Raw genomic sequence first — 14,082 nt, 5'->3', positions numbered from 1 at the left:
TTTGCCACATAAACTGTGGGGAAGAGTTACCCTTCTAATCCTTGAAGAGTGTCATGTCTACAAACTCTATTTTGCTTCTTTTAAGCAGGGCAGGCAATTCATTGCAGCTGTAATCATCATATTACATGCCTCAGAACTTCAGAATGGCTCTCCCATCCTTTCCTTGTGTCTCCTTTTATATCCACATACAAAGCTGTCATGTCCACTACTACCTCAAATGGATGGTTTTTATGTGCATATATCAGCAACTCATAATGCGAACCATGCTGCCGAACACATTGTGAATATACTGCTCTTCTTAAAAATGGTTGTTGGTTTTTTCATACTCTAGTATTGACTAACTGTCGGTGTTTGATGTATGAGTTACCAGCCTGATGTAGACTTATGGTTAGAGCTTAAGTTGTTAGTTCTGCTTTTGCAGCCAATTCAGAATAACTACAGATGCCTCAAGATATTAAAATTGACTGCTCAAATGGACTCAGTGTGGGAGTTTCATTGGTTTTAAATTGATAACAGCTGAAAGAGTGAATGATTAAAGCTGTATAAGGGCATAGAATGCAGCTCTCTTTTTTCTTTTTCTTTTGCCTCTTTTAACAACTTATTGTGAACAGCTCTTTATATGGGAATTTTCTTTACTATAATAAAAAAATATTTCATTAGCTGAAATTTTTAAATGATGAACAAGAACATTTCTGAAGCCTGTTGAGGGAGCAATTCCTGAGAAACTGGAATAAACTTTGAGAGGACAATGTGGGTTTCTATTCAGGAGGGAGCATTTAAAGTTAAGTAGCATTCCATAAGGTGGTAATTGTGTCTATTTCCCAGACATTTGAGCTAAATAAGCTGGATAGGAAACATAAACTGTCATAACAGGAGGTTAGGAGTGCTGTGTACATCTTTGCCTGCCACCACCACCCCCCTTCCCGTTACATAAAAAAGTAGAAGTCTCAAGTGCCCTTTTCCTAATAAATCAAAGCCCTTTTGCTTTCTTTATTCCCTCAGGAACAGTTATTGTTTTCATTATTGGAAAAGATGTTCTGGTTGTTTCCTTATCGTAGGAAGAGCTAAAATATTTAGACACAGAAGAGAGATGTGGAGTTTTTTTAATGTTCATCTAGATTTCCATCTCTTATATTTGATAAAGATTCCAATCATCTCCTAGTAGTCTAGATCCAGGCGTACCCTGTGTGTGGTATCCAGCCCATAACATAATTTCAAAACTCTTTGTGTCCCCCATCAACCAACTTTTTGAGTATGCAGAAGCAAAATGTGGCTTGCTTCATCTGGCTGAAGCCTTGCCTAACTGCATCCCTTCAGGCAGCTTTGGAGATCTTGGTGTCTGCTCTGACTTCATGTGGCTTGCAACATAACAGCACCTTCATAACTGAGGAGGCTCTAGCCTCTGAGTCTGCCTGAAATTCTGGTACATGCCACTCCAAACATGGGAAACCTGTCATCCTAGCTTTGGATACTGAAATCTTTCAGAAGCCAGTTTTTATAAGGCAGGGCTTGGCCAAAGATTGGATGACTTTCCACAAATCTTTTCAGTGATATCAAGAGGCATGCCCTCTTTTGGCAATTCGAAGAGATTGTTGCAGAGAAGATTTAGGAAGCATTTGTCATGAATAGCCTCACTCTGCATAACTTCAGTGATAGCAGCATATAGCCAAATCTAACTGGCTTACAAGACTGTTGTGATGTCATGATTTATTTTATGCTTTCCAATTGGCTGTCACCGTTCTATAAGTAAAATCCTAATCAATTTTAAGGGTGGTAGTGAAGCCTTGGTACATAGGGGAAAGCACTGGCAATAAGCAGACTCAAAAAGTGAACATGCTCAATAATTAAATGGTTTTTATAAATATTGTATATATTCCTTCTCCTTACGAATCAAGTGAATATTTTGTGCAACTTTAGATTTTTATTGGCAAAAAATATGTAGAAATTAGATTGTAGCAATTTGATTATCATGGGATCTTATATATTGAAGGGAGATCGCTTTTATAACAAAAATGCTATACCTTGTACATCTGTATTCATGCATTTAAAGATATTCTGAGTAACCATCACATGAATGTATCCACAAAGTAATCTGAAGACACATCCAAATGATCTCAGAATCATGGGTACGGCATTAGACAATTTTGGCACTGGAATGTCTTTGCATTATAATAGTAAAAATAATAATAAATAAAATAATTTTTTAATTATTATTTATACCCCACCCATCTGGCTGGATTTCCCCAGCCACTCTGGGTGGCTTCCAACAGAGGACTAAAAACAGGATAAAACTTCAAACATTAAAAACTTCCCTAAACAGGGCTGCCTTCAGATGTCTTCTAAAAGTCAGATAGTTGCTTATTTCCTTGACATCTGATGGGAAAGCGTTCCACAGGGCGGGTGCCGCTACAGAGAAGGCCCTCTGCCTGGTTCCCTGTAACCTCACTTCTCACAGTGAGGGAACTGCCAGAAGGCCCTTGGCGCTGGACCTCAATGTCTGGGCTGAACGATGGGGGTGGAAACGCTCCTTCATGTATACTGGGCCTAGGCTGTTTAGGGCTTTAAAGGTCACCACCAACAATTTGAATTGTGCTCAGAAACATACTGGGAGCCAATGTAGGCCTTTCAGGACCGGTATAATATGGTCTCAGCAGCCACTCCTAGTCACCAGTCTGGCTGCCGCATTCTGGATTAGTTGTAGTTTCCGGGTCACCTTTCCTATGAAAAAGGGAAAACAGCAAAGTGTCCTGTGGCATCTTAGATTAGCAACTTTATTATTCCATAAACTTCCACTCTGACTAGGGCTGATGGGGGTTGTAGGTCAAAACAGCTGGAGGGCACCAAGCTGAAGAATGCTGTGTTATAGAATGAAATATATTGTCTTTAAAATAGCACAAAATCCAGGTTCACCCTCAAAAGACCTGTTTGGGGAAGGAGTGAATATAATATTTAATGTCGTGCAGGTTACTGTATGGTTAGTTATACATGGCCCTCCTAGGATTCCTGCAGGCTTTGCCAAGAAACATTGATTACAGAAGTACTGTCAAAGGCCTCTACACCAATTTTCAAAGTGTCATGCTCTGCTGGAAAGGTATGCGGAGACTATCTCTTGGTTTAAATGATGATCTTATAGCCACATTGTTTAAACATTTTAAACTGCTTCTATTGAATGGTTTCCCTCATAGGTTTGATTCATTTGGATTCTGCTGACAAAGTTCCCATTACGGAGCACTCTTTTCATAATTTGTCAAAAATATATAGCAGAGATGAAGGAGGATGGAGCTAATTTGTAATCTGAGAGCACTAACCTGGTTATGCTGACATGCTCCATGATGAACGCCCTCAGCCAGCCAGAGGTTTACGGTCATGAAGCGCAAAAAAGCTGCATTAAATACAATTTCGTTCTGTAAAACCGTGCCATTTACATGTGTTGTCAAGGGCCGGGGACAACTTATTCTTATGAAAAACCACGATTTCCCCTTAAAATCAGAATTAAGCACTTTCGAATTTGTGGGAGGTCTGCTTTGTAAACCTTGGAGGAAATACAAGGAGGTGGGGAAGGTTTTCCAGAGGCAGGCTAACTGTAAATGATGTAAAACCGACTCCTAACATGATAAATTGCAGTGGTTAAATTATTTCCCTGAATACTTTGATATCATTAAGAGCATTGTGGCAGTAGATCTGTGCGCTCTGAAATCTTGTGGAGCCTTTCTCTCTGTGATAAGGTGGTCTTACTACCCACCCCCACCTTCTGTCTGCTTCCTCACTGCTGCTGTGTAGAACACCGCAGTATGTACTTACGCAACATGAAGTTGTACTGATGTTAACAGCTGTTCGACAGTGGAACAGACTCTCTCAGAAGATGGTGGATTCTCTTTCATTGGAGGTTTTAAAGCAAAGATTGCCATGGAAGCTTTAGTTGAGATTCCTTCATGGCAGGGGTTGGAGGACGATGACCCTCGGGTCCCTTCCAACTCTACAATTCTATGATTCTAAGTGCTGACCATGAAACTTATGCTAGATGTGATAGACTCATTCCCTTGGTTCACAAGAAACTTAGTCATAACTTTGGCGGCAGTCTTATGTCAACTTTGCTTGGAGTAAGCCCCACAGAACACAGTGGGAGTTACTTCTGAGTAAACGTGTACAGTGGTACCTCTGTTTACGAACTCTTCTGGTTACAAACGCTTCAGGTTACAAGCTCTGCTAACCCGGAAGTAGCTGCTCCTGGTTGTGAACTTTGCTCCAGGATGCAAATGGAAATCACGTTTCAGCTTAAGAACAGACCTCTGGAACTAATTAAGTTCGTAACCAGAAGTACTACTGTATAAGGCTGGCTCTAGGTTGGCTCCGCTGTGTTTTTGCATTCTGTACATTATTTTCTGAACACTTGGATATTCACACAGAAATAAAGAGCAGCAATGTGAACACATTCGTACCAAAGTCAATGTTTTTTGTTCATTGGTCAAAATGGGAATTGGTTGAAATTTCATACTGACACTGATGACCTTCCATACTTCTAGTCTTTAGAACTGCACATGCACAAACACTCTTGCGCAAAGATGACATATTCATCACCAGACCACACTTAAAGCACACAAACGCTCCACACATGCAGCCTACATACATACATGCCGTTAACAAGCAGTCTCTGCACATAATGGCACAAACACCCCTACTGCCACCTCTCAGTCATAGCCTGCAGTGATGCTGGGTAATTGCAAGAGTTTCCACAGCACTTCTGTGGTGACAAGTAGAAAGCCGCCACCATTGCAACTGTGGTGATGTGGCGCAGAGCAAGGGAACCCTTGCGAGCTGGTTAGAGAGTTCTGGAATCAGGAAGGGGTGCTTCTATCTGTTCCAGTGTTTTACGAGCAATTGTGAAACATGGAGCACTTTGGTACGCTCCTTGTTTCTGCAGTACTCAGAAGCAGCTGAAGCCACCACTGAAACAATAAAATGGGCAACACTTGTCAGGGAGCAGGCAAGTAGTCCGATATAGGTTAGCAGGCCAGATTGGGGCTGCAAGCTCACCATACCTGCTTTAGTGTATTATTTTAACACACATCTATGTAAGCCATGTAACAATGTGATATGTTGACCAAAAGACTGCACAAAACTTCACATATGCTCTTCCATAAGTCAGTGCACAACGCTTAGGGGATTTTACAATACCAGGTTTATTTATTTGCTTATTTGTCATTTTTCTACTCATCCTGCCCTGCAAGACAAAGACAAATCCTATCCCATCATACTAAAAGATGATCACCAATACCGGCTTGGAATACTCAATTCCATGATGGAATTGAGACACGTATAAAAATGCTGTGAAAATGCCTTTTTTAAAGACGTTTTGAAAAATTTATTGAATTTGCCATAAGCTCACCATCGCCATTTAAGTGTCACATTCGTATAATGCAAATATAACGTTTTAAGTGTGTTTTAAATGCACCTGTATAGCTGAGTCCCATAACTGACAATGAGCCGAATGCTTTGGTGAACAGGGGTATCTTTGCCTGGGGAGAACGTTCACTGAAAATGCTGGTATCTAGAGGCATTCTATCTTTCATCCTAGAGGTAATATGTAACATTTCATAGTGGCTGGTCTAGTGAGACAAAACCCACCAATGGTTTCGAGAGTTTCCTGGGTGGTGCTGGGGCAGTGGTGACATTGGGACCGCGATCACAATCTGGCACTTCCACCCTAGCATCCATGCAGCCCTGGCCATGCCAGTGCCAGCAACATAAGCTATAGTGAGGGTAGTGTCAGGAGGGCAGCTCTATGGCTCTATGACTACACCAACCTAATGGGGTGTGCCATTGATTTCGGTGTTATTTTCATACAACTAAGATTCATTGGTTTAGGTCCTTATGCATTCCCTATATTGAGCAAAAACAAAGATGCAATGATTCAGGACAAGTAAAATGAGGGAAATGATAGTTTGCTGTTCCCTTATCTGATTTCTGTTAAGCTAAATTTTCATAAAGACTACTTAAATGGCAAAATAAACTTTACCACTTTTCTGCTACCAACCTCTTTACTTACATCAGGAGAGCTTATTTTGTGTTACAGCCTATGCTACTATTTTAATCGCCCCCCCCCCTTCTTTGTCTTTACTAGATCAAGTTTTCGGTTCCCCTTTGCACAAAGTGTGTGAACTTGATGGCGCCACAGTCCCTAAGTTTGTAAAGACGTGCATCAAAGCTGTTGAAGATCGAGGTGGGTAGTTTGACAGTCAACATTCTTTCCCCCATTCCATAAGCTGTATTTACAACTGAGGCTCTAAATTAATATCTCCAGCTTGCTCACTGGGGAGGCACAAGAGTTAAAAATTATGCTTTGGTACAACTGTAGCTGCATAACATTCCATCTTCCTTTCTATCATTTAGTTTCCATGTCTTTCTCACAGCAGAGATGCAATGGCACCTTCTTTTCCCTGAGGAGTCCCCAGCATTGTTCCAATCCTGCAAAATATATGCCACTAGTAATAATTTCCACAGAAGTAGCCATGTTAGTCCACTGTTGTTATAAAAACAGAACTGTGGTACCTTAAAAACTTTTTAAAAAACCCTATATTATGGGTTAAACTTTCTGATGAAGTGAACTGCAGTCCACGAAATCTTATGCCGTAATTAATTTGCTGGTTTTCAAGGTGCCACAAAACTCTCTGTTGCTGTAAGTCACGATAGTAGGCCTATTGTAATTTGGGTATATTTGTTCTTGATTACTGGCATAGCTCAAACCCATATTATTTACCTGCTACGATGAAACTTTCATTTCTTTTGTTCCTTTCTTTCCTCTTTCCTTCTGCAACCATATATTCTTCAGCCTTTCCTTTCCAAGTGATTTTCAATGGCAGATGGGTCCCCCCCCCTTAAAAAATTTAAATTGTAGAGAACTGCAAGGATTTGTTTGCATCATCTGTAAATGTTTAACATTTTCAGGATAATCACATGTACCCGCGTGTTTTTGAAATAAGGACATACAGTCTGTATTGAGACTCTGAAATCAATAGAATCACACCAACAAAGCATCCATAAGCTTAATCACAAAGTAAAATACTCCTTAAATCTAAGAAGTATCTGGCACGTTTATGACAGATGCAGTAACTGGTGTACCATTTAACCTGGAAATCCATCTTTTACATGTACGAAAGAAAAGCATTAGAGGCTGTATCAGTAAGCTTAAGACTTCTACTCGTGCAGTGGAACTTCTTGCCCTATTCTCCTCCCATGCCTTCTATTCTGGGGGCTCCCTCAACCCTCCAGAGCAGATTGGAAGGGGTGTATGGTGGGCCTGTTGTACAAGTGGAAGTCCTTGCATGAATAGGATAACTTTGTTGGATACAACTCTAGGGAAATTAACATTACCAGGATATCAAAAGAATTATCAGTAGTGTAGCTTTTGGAGGCTATATATTTGAAGAAAGATTTCTTTAAGATTTGATGTTTTTTGAACTGGCTGCTGGAGTTGTCCTTTTATGAGCATTTTGATCCACAGCAATTAGCAGGTGATTGTTTAACTTCATGCCATTAACAGCTTCACCTATTGATTTCTGCATATCTAACTACTGAAAAAGAGGCTTTGGTGGTAGTGTTTTTCCTGGTTGGGATGCTTAAACTAGGGATGAGGACACTATGGTCTTCCACAGGTTGTTGGACTTGAGTTCCTATCGACCTCAGCCAGCATGGTCAGAGATGATGAAAGATGTAGTTCAGGAACATTTGAAGGACCACAGGTTCCCCATCCTTGTCCTAGTAGGTGTGAATAACTAAAGAGAAGCAGAATATGGAAAGAAAATGTGGATGCCAATTATTTAAATGTAGGAAATCACATGCGTTTTCACAATTTTCAGAATAGGCTTACGTCTTTGTTTCATACTGTGCCACATATTAAAAAATACTGTCACCTATTTTGGAGTTCTTGAGATACTAGTGCCCCACTTCCACGTCACTCAGCCCTGTTAATTACAAAAGGACTAACCATATTTTAGTGTAAGAATGCTAACATTAACGACTTGTTGCTTATACTCGTAAAGAATTAGCTGCTGGAATACTGCCTTAGGTTTGGAGGACATGTGATGTCACGTTAGGCAAATTAAATCCCACATATTTCAGAATAACTGCTTTGTGGATTAAACTATTAAAACAATTTATTTAGAGGTGCTTGCAGTTCTGTGTGAGAAAAGTGGCTGGATGGGAACAAAGTTATTTGTCAATAGCATTTTATTTAAGGACATGTTATTACCTTTGTCCTTCATGCATATGGAGACCTTACAATGAGCTATTTGTCCATCTTGCCCAGAATTGTCTACAATGACAACCCTGCTAACTGAGATATTCCGAGATGCTGGTAATGGAACCCGGAAGCTTTTTATGCAAAGTATATACATTACCATTGAGCTATGGCTTCATCTCTAATCTTTACATTGTACAAAGAAAATATGGAGATAATGGTAGGCTGCCTTTCAAGGTTATTGCAACCTTTCTCAACCTTAAGTTCAGCTCTCCCAAATCTTACATAATTTTTTAAAAAATTGCACACACAATTTCATTATACATTTTCATTTGCCTTTCTCGTAATATGTGCATTTTTTGCAATTTCCCCTAATGTACACTTTTTAAAAGTCAGTTTCTCCAACGTGTAATGCAGTTTTTATATGTTTCACTAATACATGCCCTTTTGTGTGCACTTTTTAGTTGGAGAAATGCATCACAAAATCCAGAAAAGTGTGAAATTCAAAGGATAACTGTGCTTTGGTTTTCTTATTGGCTCAGGAAGTATGAATTAAGAAAGTTCATATTAAAATGCAAAGTGATCAGATTCCCACCCAACCTCCCATCCTTGGTATGATTATAATTCTGGTGGTATAAGAAGGCATAGGAAAGCATATTTTTGCTAAACCTGCCCAGCAGAGGTGCATGATCATGCTTTGATTTCTGTGCTTCCTTGCTTTTACTAACTGTAACCTGTAACCAACATATGGCTTAAGCTAATAGAGATGTAAATATTAACCAATCTCAGTGGCATGTGATTTAGAAAACAACAAGCACATTTTATCACTGTATTTATGACTTTAGAGTTCATATACAATTTTCTATCAGCATGGACTTGGATTATGATTCCTTTGCATTCATTTCCATTCTGTTTACTCAATGCGTTGTTTTCCCTAAATTCTGGCATAAACTAGCACAGGACGGCAGTAATTTATGTGAAGCTAAATCCAATGTTTATGAAAGCTTCTGATGACATTTTAGACTCGGGTTGGTATTAGGAAGCAGCATGTGGAGGTGCCAAGTCTCCCTGCATGGCTGGGACTCAACAGATTTGAAGCCCTCCTCCTAATGGCCAGATCTGCCTTCAGCCAAGTTATTCAACTGCAGAGTCATGGGAAATACTTATGTACCAATTATGGAAAAGGCATATTTAATGAAAACTGTATGTTTACTTCCATAGTCTTAGTGAGATGGCCTAAATGCTCCACGCAGAATCTGTACACATCTCTGCCCCATCTACACACTATAACTGTACTCAGAAACTTCAACACATTTAATTTAAGCTGAAGCATTATTTTTATGAAGAGCCTCCCTTAGAAATCTAACCTTAGAATGAGGAGGGCCAAATAATTTAAACGTATTTCAAGGCAGTCGTGCCAGTTTTTGTTTGTGCATTTGTTTCCATTTAACAGTTGAATGGGGTAATTCGGCTATCGCTTTGTGGAGGTTCTTGTAACACTCCGTGATCGGGGGGGGGGGGGACATTGTTTATATATCAAATGCTATCTTGTGAGCAAGCAACAGAACGCCTCAGGCATAACATTCAATGGCACTGAATCAGTTTAAATTCCAATAATTTGGCTGAACGTGTTTGTGGGTCTGGCTTTTGCAAGTTTATTCGGCTAAACCAGTGTCCAATCTAGCATGACATACTCTGTGTTCTGGATGCAACTATAACTTATACAGGGAAAATGTTACGTCAAGAGCTAAGGTTGATAATGAATCGTCTGTCCGCTGTGGCTGCATATTATTGAGATGACAACATATTTCTATTTGTGTAATATAAGCCAAAAGTCATATGGGGCATAATAAAATAAAATTAGGTAAAGGACTTAAAATTTATTGGTCAGTAATTTCAAACCAGTCTGGTCAATAAACGTATCTGCATACTCAGGGTTTCATTTCAGTAATCTGCTGTAATGGTCTTCCAGTTATCTCTCACGACCTGGATTACTTGTACTTTTAAGTATTTAGGCCCCTCTATGAATTCATCACACAAAAGGGGTGCCATGAGCACAAGAGGGCAGGAGTACCTGACGGCTTTCCCCACAACATCACATAGTTTCCCTGGCATCACCTTACATGTCCATACATAGAGCACAGACATCTGCAAATGGGAAGTCTATGCACATGGATTGTGATGTATGTAGGATTCCATGGGATGAGGAATGCTGTACTGGCTTGGTTTATGATCCCATGGAAGTCAACATTCATGGGCTACTAAAAAGAGTGCAGAAAAGTAATTCTGCACATGCTTCGTAGTATTACAATGCAGCCTTTTTGCTATAGGTCAATAAAGTTGGTGTAGTGTAGTGGCTCAGAGTGTGAACTGGTAAAAATAAATATTTATATTTTTTCCATGTTAATTCACTGTTAATTGAATTCAGCTGTGAGCCATGTAGGGACCATATAATTATGCAGTGACCAATCAGGTGCCTCTGCTGTCCCACAAGCAGGGCTCAAAGGCAGCAGCTCTCTCCTGTTGATTTCCAACGACTGGTATCCATTGCTTCTGAACATGGAGATTCCATGTAGACTTTGCTTATGCGGATGCTTGCCTCCAGACATGTCATATTTTGGAAATAAAGTGCTGCCTAATGTGGCAGATTATCACACTGAATACTTTAGTAGCAGAAGGCTACAATTCTATAATTTCAACTCAGTGGGACTTTCTTCTGAATAAACATACTTATTGCTCTGCACAGTCTTTGTGGTCCCATACAAATTATTTTTGTTGATCTGGTTTAGACTGGTGCAAAGGAATGATACCATTTCATTTAACTTGGGATCCCTCTAATGAAAGCTAATGACACTCCATGTTGTCTTCTATTCCCAAATCTTTGCTGTCTATGTTTGCAGGCATGAAAGATTTATTAATCATTGGACATTGCTACACTGCTGATTTCCTTTCTCAAGCACAAGATGCTATGGCAGGAATTATATACAAAATTGCATATTTGACTCCGTGCCAGAAAGTCACCCTGAGATCTGTAACGCTGTATAAAGATTTAAGAAAGACCTTTAGTCCACTTCAGAGAAGGTCCCTAGCTTTAAAAACTTTTATCTCTCAACTTTCCTTCTTAGCAGCTGTTCTATTTTTTTGCTGTCATTTGTTTGACAGCATCCAGTTATAGGTTCCGATGTCTGTTTAAAGAAACAAGGAGGCTGTTGGCTTTAAAATCCCCTTACTGCTTGTGTGTTCAACATTTTCCCAGGCTTTTCTGCATAGTTTGCCAAGCAGAGGGACTGACCTTTTGTAGCAAACCCTTTTTCATTTCAAAATGCTCACTTTGATTTTTGTCCCATTTTATGCTCATTCCAAACTGTTTACAGCCCACTAAAAATGACTGTGAATTATATGTTTGTGTAATGGGTTCCTTTTGTGGTTGGAGAGGAATGTTTACTTTGTGCAATTAGTTATCTTTGGGTAGATTACAGTGACCTGGAAAAAAGGGGGCTAAGATTATTATGGTACCTTAAGTATTTCCTTTTGTTATCTCCTGTGGCGGTAGTCTAATATGTTATCTACTGTGCTCTGAACTAATCACGTCATACAGAGCAGAAGATGAGACCTTATATAAGTATTCTTTTGTATCACCTTTAAACATGAGAAAAACTAAATCTCAGTTTCTTCTTCCATCCCCCCCCCCAAAAAAAAAATATGGAGTGCTTAACTTTTGTGTCTTTTAGGCTGGGAACAGACAATAGTGTATAAGAGAATTGAAGGTGGTTTGCAAAAGGTGTTGCTGCTTGTGATATGTACAGTCACTCCTGGTAAATAGGTTTTGCAGTATTGTTTCATAAACTTGCAGAATATGTCTGACCAGCTGTGACAATGGTACAAAGAAATATGTGTATGCAGCAGGGAAAGTGAAGCCACTTTCAAACCACTTTCACCTCTTTCAAAAGTCAGTGTCTGTCTTCATCCTGAGGCTCAGTCTCAGAACGTCTAGCATAACATCACCACAATTCTGAAAGCCTGATGCTAAAAGAGTTGTATTCTATTCTCAAATGCTGCACTTCCATCTTATGAAGCGGTGGTGTCAAAAGATCTGTCTCATGGGCAGCGATGCTGTCAATAGTGTGTGTCAACTGGAAGACCTGCTAATGGTGAGACTCACCATTTCCAAGAAACCCTCATCACTATTCTTTGGCATTGCAAATTTGAATTAGCAGTTATTTAATCATTTTTAACATTCTCTTTTTACTTTTAACACAAACTGTCTCGGAAAGTACAAGGTACAAACATTTATCTGATTATAAAATGCATCGCAAATAAATAAATTGACATGGATCCAAACTTGGCATTCTGCAACCAGAAGGTCGTCTTACGTCCATGGAAAGTTTTTGTTTGAGCAGAGGATCCTGTTGATATAAAGAGAGAGATTACTTTTGCCAACTATCACTTCATCCTGCACTCTTCCCCCAATCCCAGAGGCCCTGTCGGCTCTCCAGAGCAGATTTTCCAAAGGCTCTGGGGAAAGTGGGTATCTGATGGTGGAAGTGGGAGAAATTGCTTTTGCAGAAGCAAAGGTTGGAGGCCCAAGTCGTCAGGTTTTTAAAATGCAGCATACCTCCGCTATAAATATCCAAAGGAAAAGATATGGCCCTTTCCCCCAACAGATATTTATAGATAATTCTTAAACAAAGTGGTCATATGAGAAGATGAAAAAGAACATATTAATGAAGTTTCCATATGACTGGATTAATAGTTGAACTGTCCAATCCTAAGAATGTCTACTCGAGTAAGTACTTCTGAATACAGTGGGGCTTACTCCAAGGTAAATTGAGTTATGTATGATTGGAGCCTTAATCTGATTATGCTGTAGAGGACTCCAGACAAATTATGCTGTCCATCCATATTATGTTATATTGTTGTGATTTGAAAACTTTCCACCAAAGAACTCTGTCCCTGATTTGTACCTAGGGATCTTTTTGAAATTCCTCAGTGAATTCTGTAACATATCACTTGATCTAGGAGAGAAATGGCTTTATGGAAAAATGTCAGAAATAGTATGAGGAACAAAATGACCATGCAGTACTGTGATAGATTTCAGGTGTAAGGTTGGTGGAGGTGAGGCTGCATTTTTCTGTATACACTAGGAGTCTTACATCAGCAGGATAAATTATGTCACAGTCCTTTAATATGTCCCTGAGAGGACTAGGTGTCTAATTTACAAAAGTGTCCTTTGCATAAACTAGAAACTAAAGCTAATGTAGTAATGTCACCTTTAAATCACGAAAGAGTGGAAGAAAGGAAGATATTGCCCCCCCCCCCCCCAAAATGACAAATTTTCTAGCTGTCTGAAGATTTTTCAGTAAATCATATTTTACACAGCTTTCCACACAATCCAATGCCTCTTATAAATTTAGTGCTGCCCTAAGGCAAGTATTTTTATTTTTTTGCTCTGATCCTATAAAAGACTCCTCAGACTTCCTGTCTTCTGGGTACTTTAACCTATAAGTTCTCTGTCTCCTTTACAGTGGCTTGACACGCTATCTTGTGAAGACTGTAGATATCATTTGATTACACTAATGTGTGGAACTGCTGTCACTGGCTAGCTTTTCATACTTTTTTTTACTGTATCAGTTACTAGACAACAGAAACTGTTAATGTCACTTAAAATGGTAGCCGCTACTTGCTTTCCAAGCGTCCGTAGTGTTAGGCATCCATATTACAACAGGTGTCACAATGTCTCAATTTTTGTTCGTTTCATTGCACTATTTCCAGAGTCTATTTGTGGCAGTGTGGTGCCACAGCCCAAAAAGAATTCAACTGTAAAGTGAAATATTTTACAATAAAGT

General features: G+C 39.5%; 1 protein-coding gene across 11 annotated transcripts in view; it reads left to right on the top strand.

Annotated features, from left to right (window-relative positions):
• ARHGAP15 (Rho GTPase activating protein 15) overlaps positions 1–14,082 on the top strand; it is a 370,171-nt gene that overhangs the window by 218,364 nt on the left and 137,725 nt on the right. For all 11 annotated transcript variants that reach the window (XM_083410920.1, XM_083410912.1, XM_083410910.1 and 8 more), the window contains one exon: positions 6,122–6,220. In XM_083410920.1, the coding sequence (XP_083267046.1) occupies positions 6,122–6,220 (99 nt within the window). The remainder of the gene's footprint in view (positions 1–6,121; positions 6,221–14,082) is intronic.

The sequence above is a fragment of the Podarcis tiliguerta genome (assembly GCF_965153285.1).
Source record: "Podarcis tiliguerta genome assembly, chromosome: 1".
NCBI classification, from domain to species: Eukaryota; Metazoa; Chordata; class Lepidosauria; order Squamata; family Lacertidae; genus Podarcis; species Podarcis tiliguerta.
The sequence above is the reverse complement of the archived record's forward strand: the minus strand, read 5'-3'. Positions and strand labels throughout refer to the sequence as shown.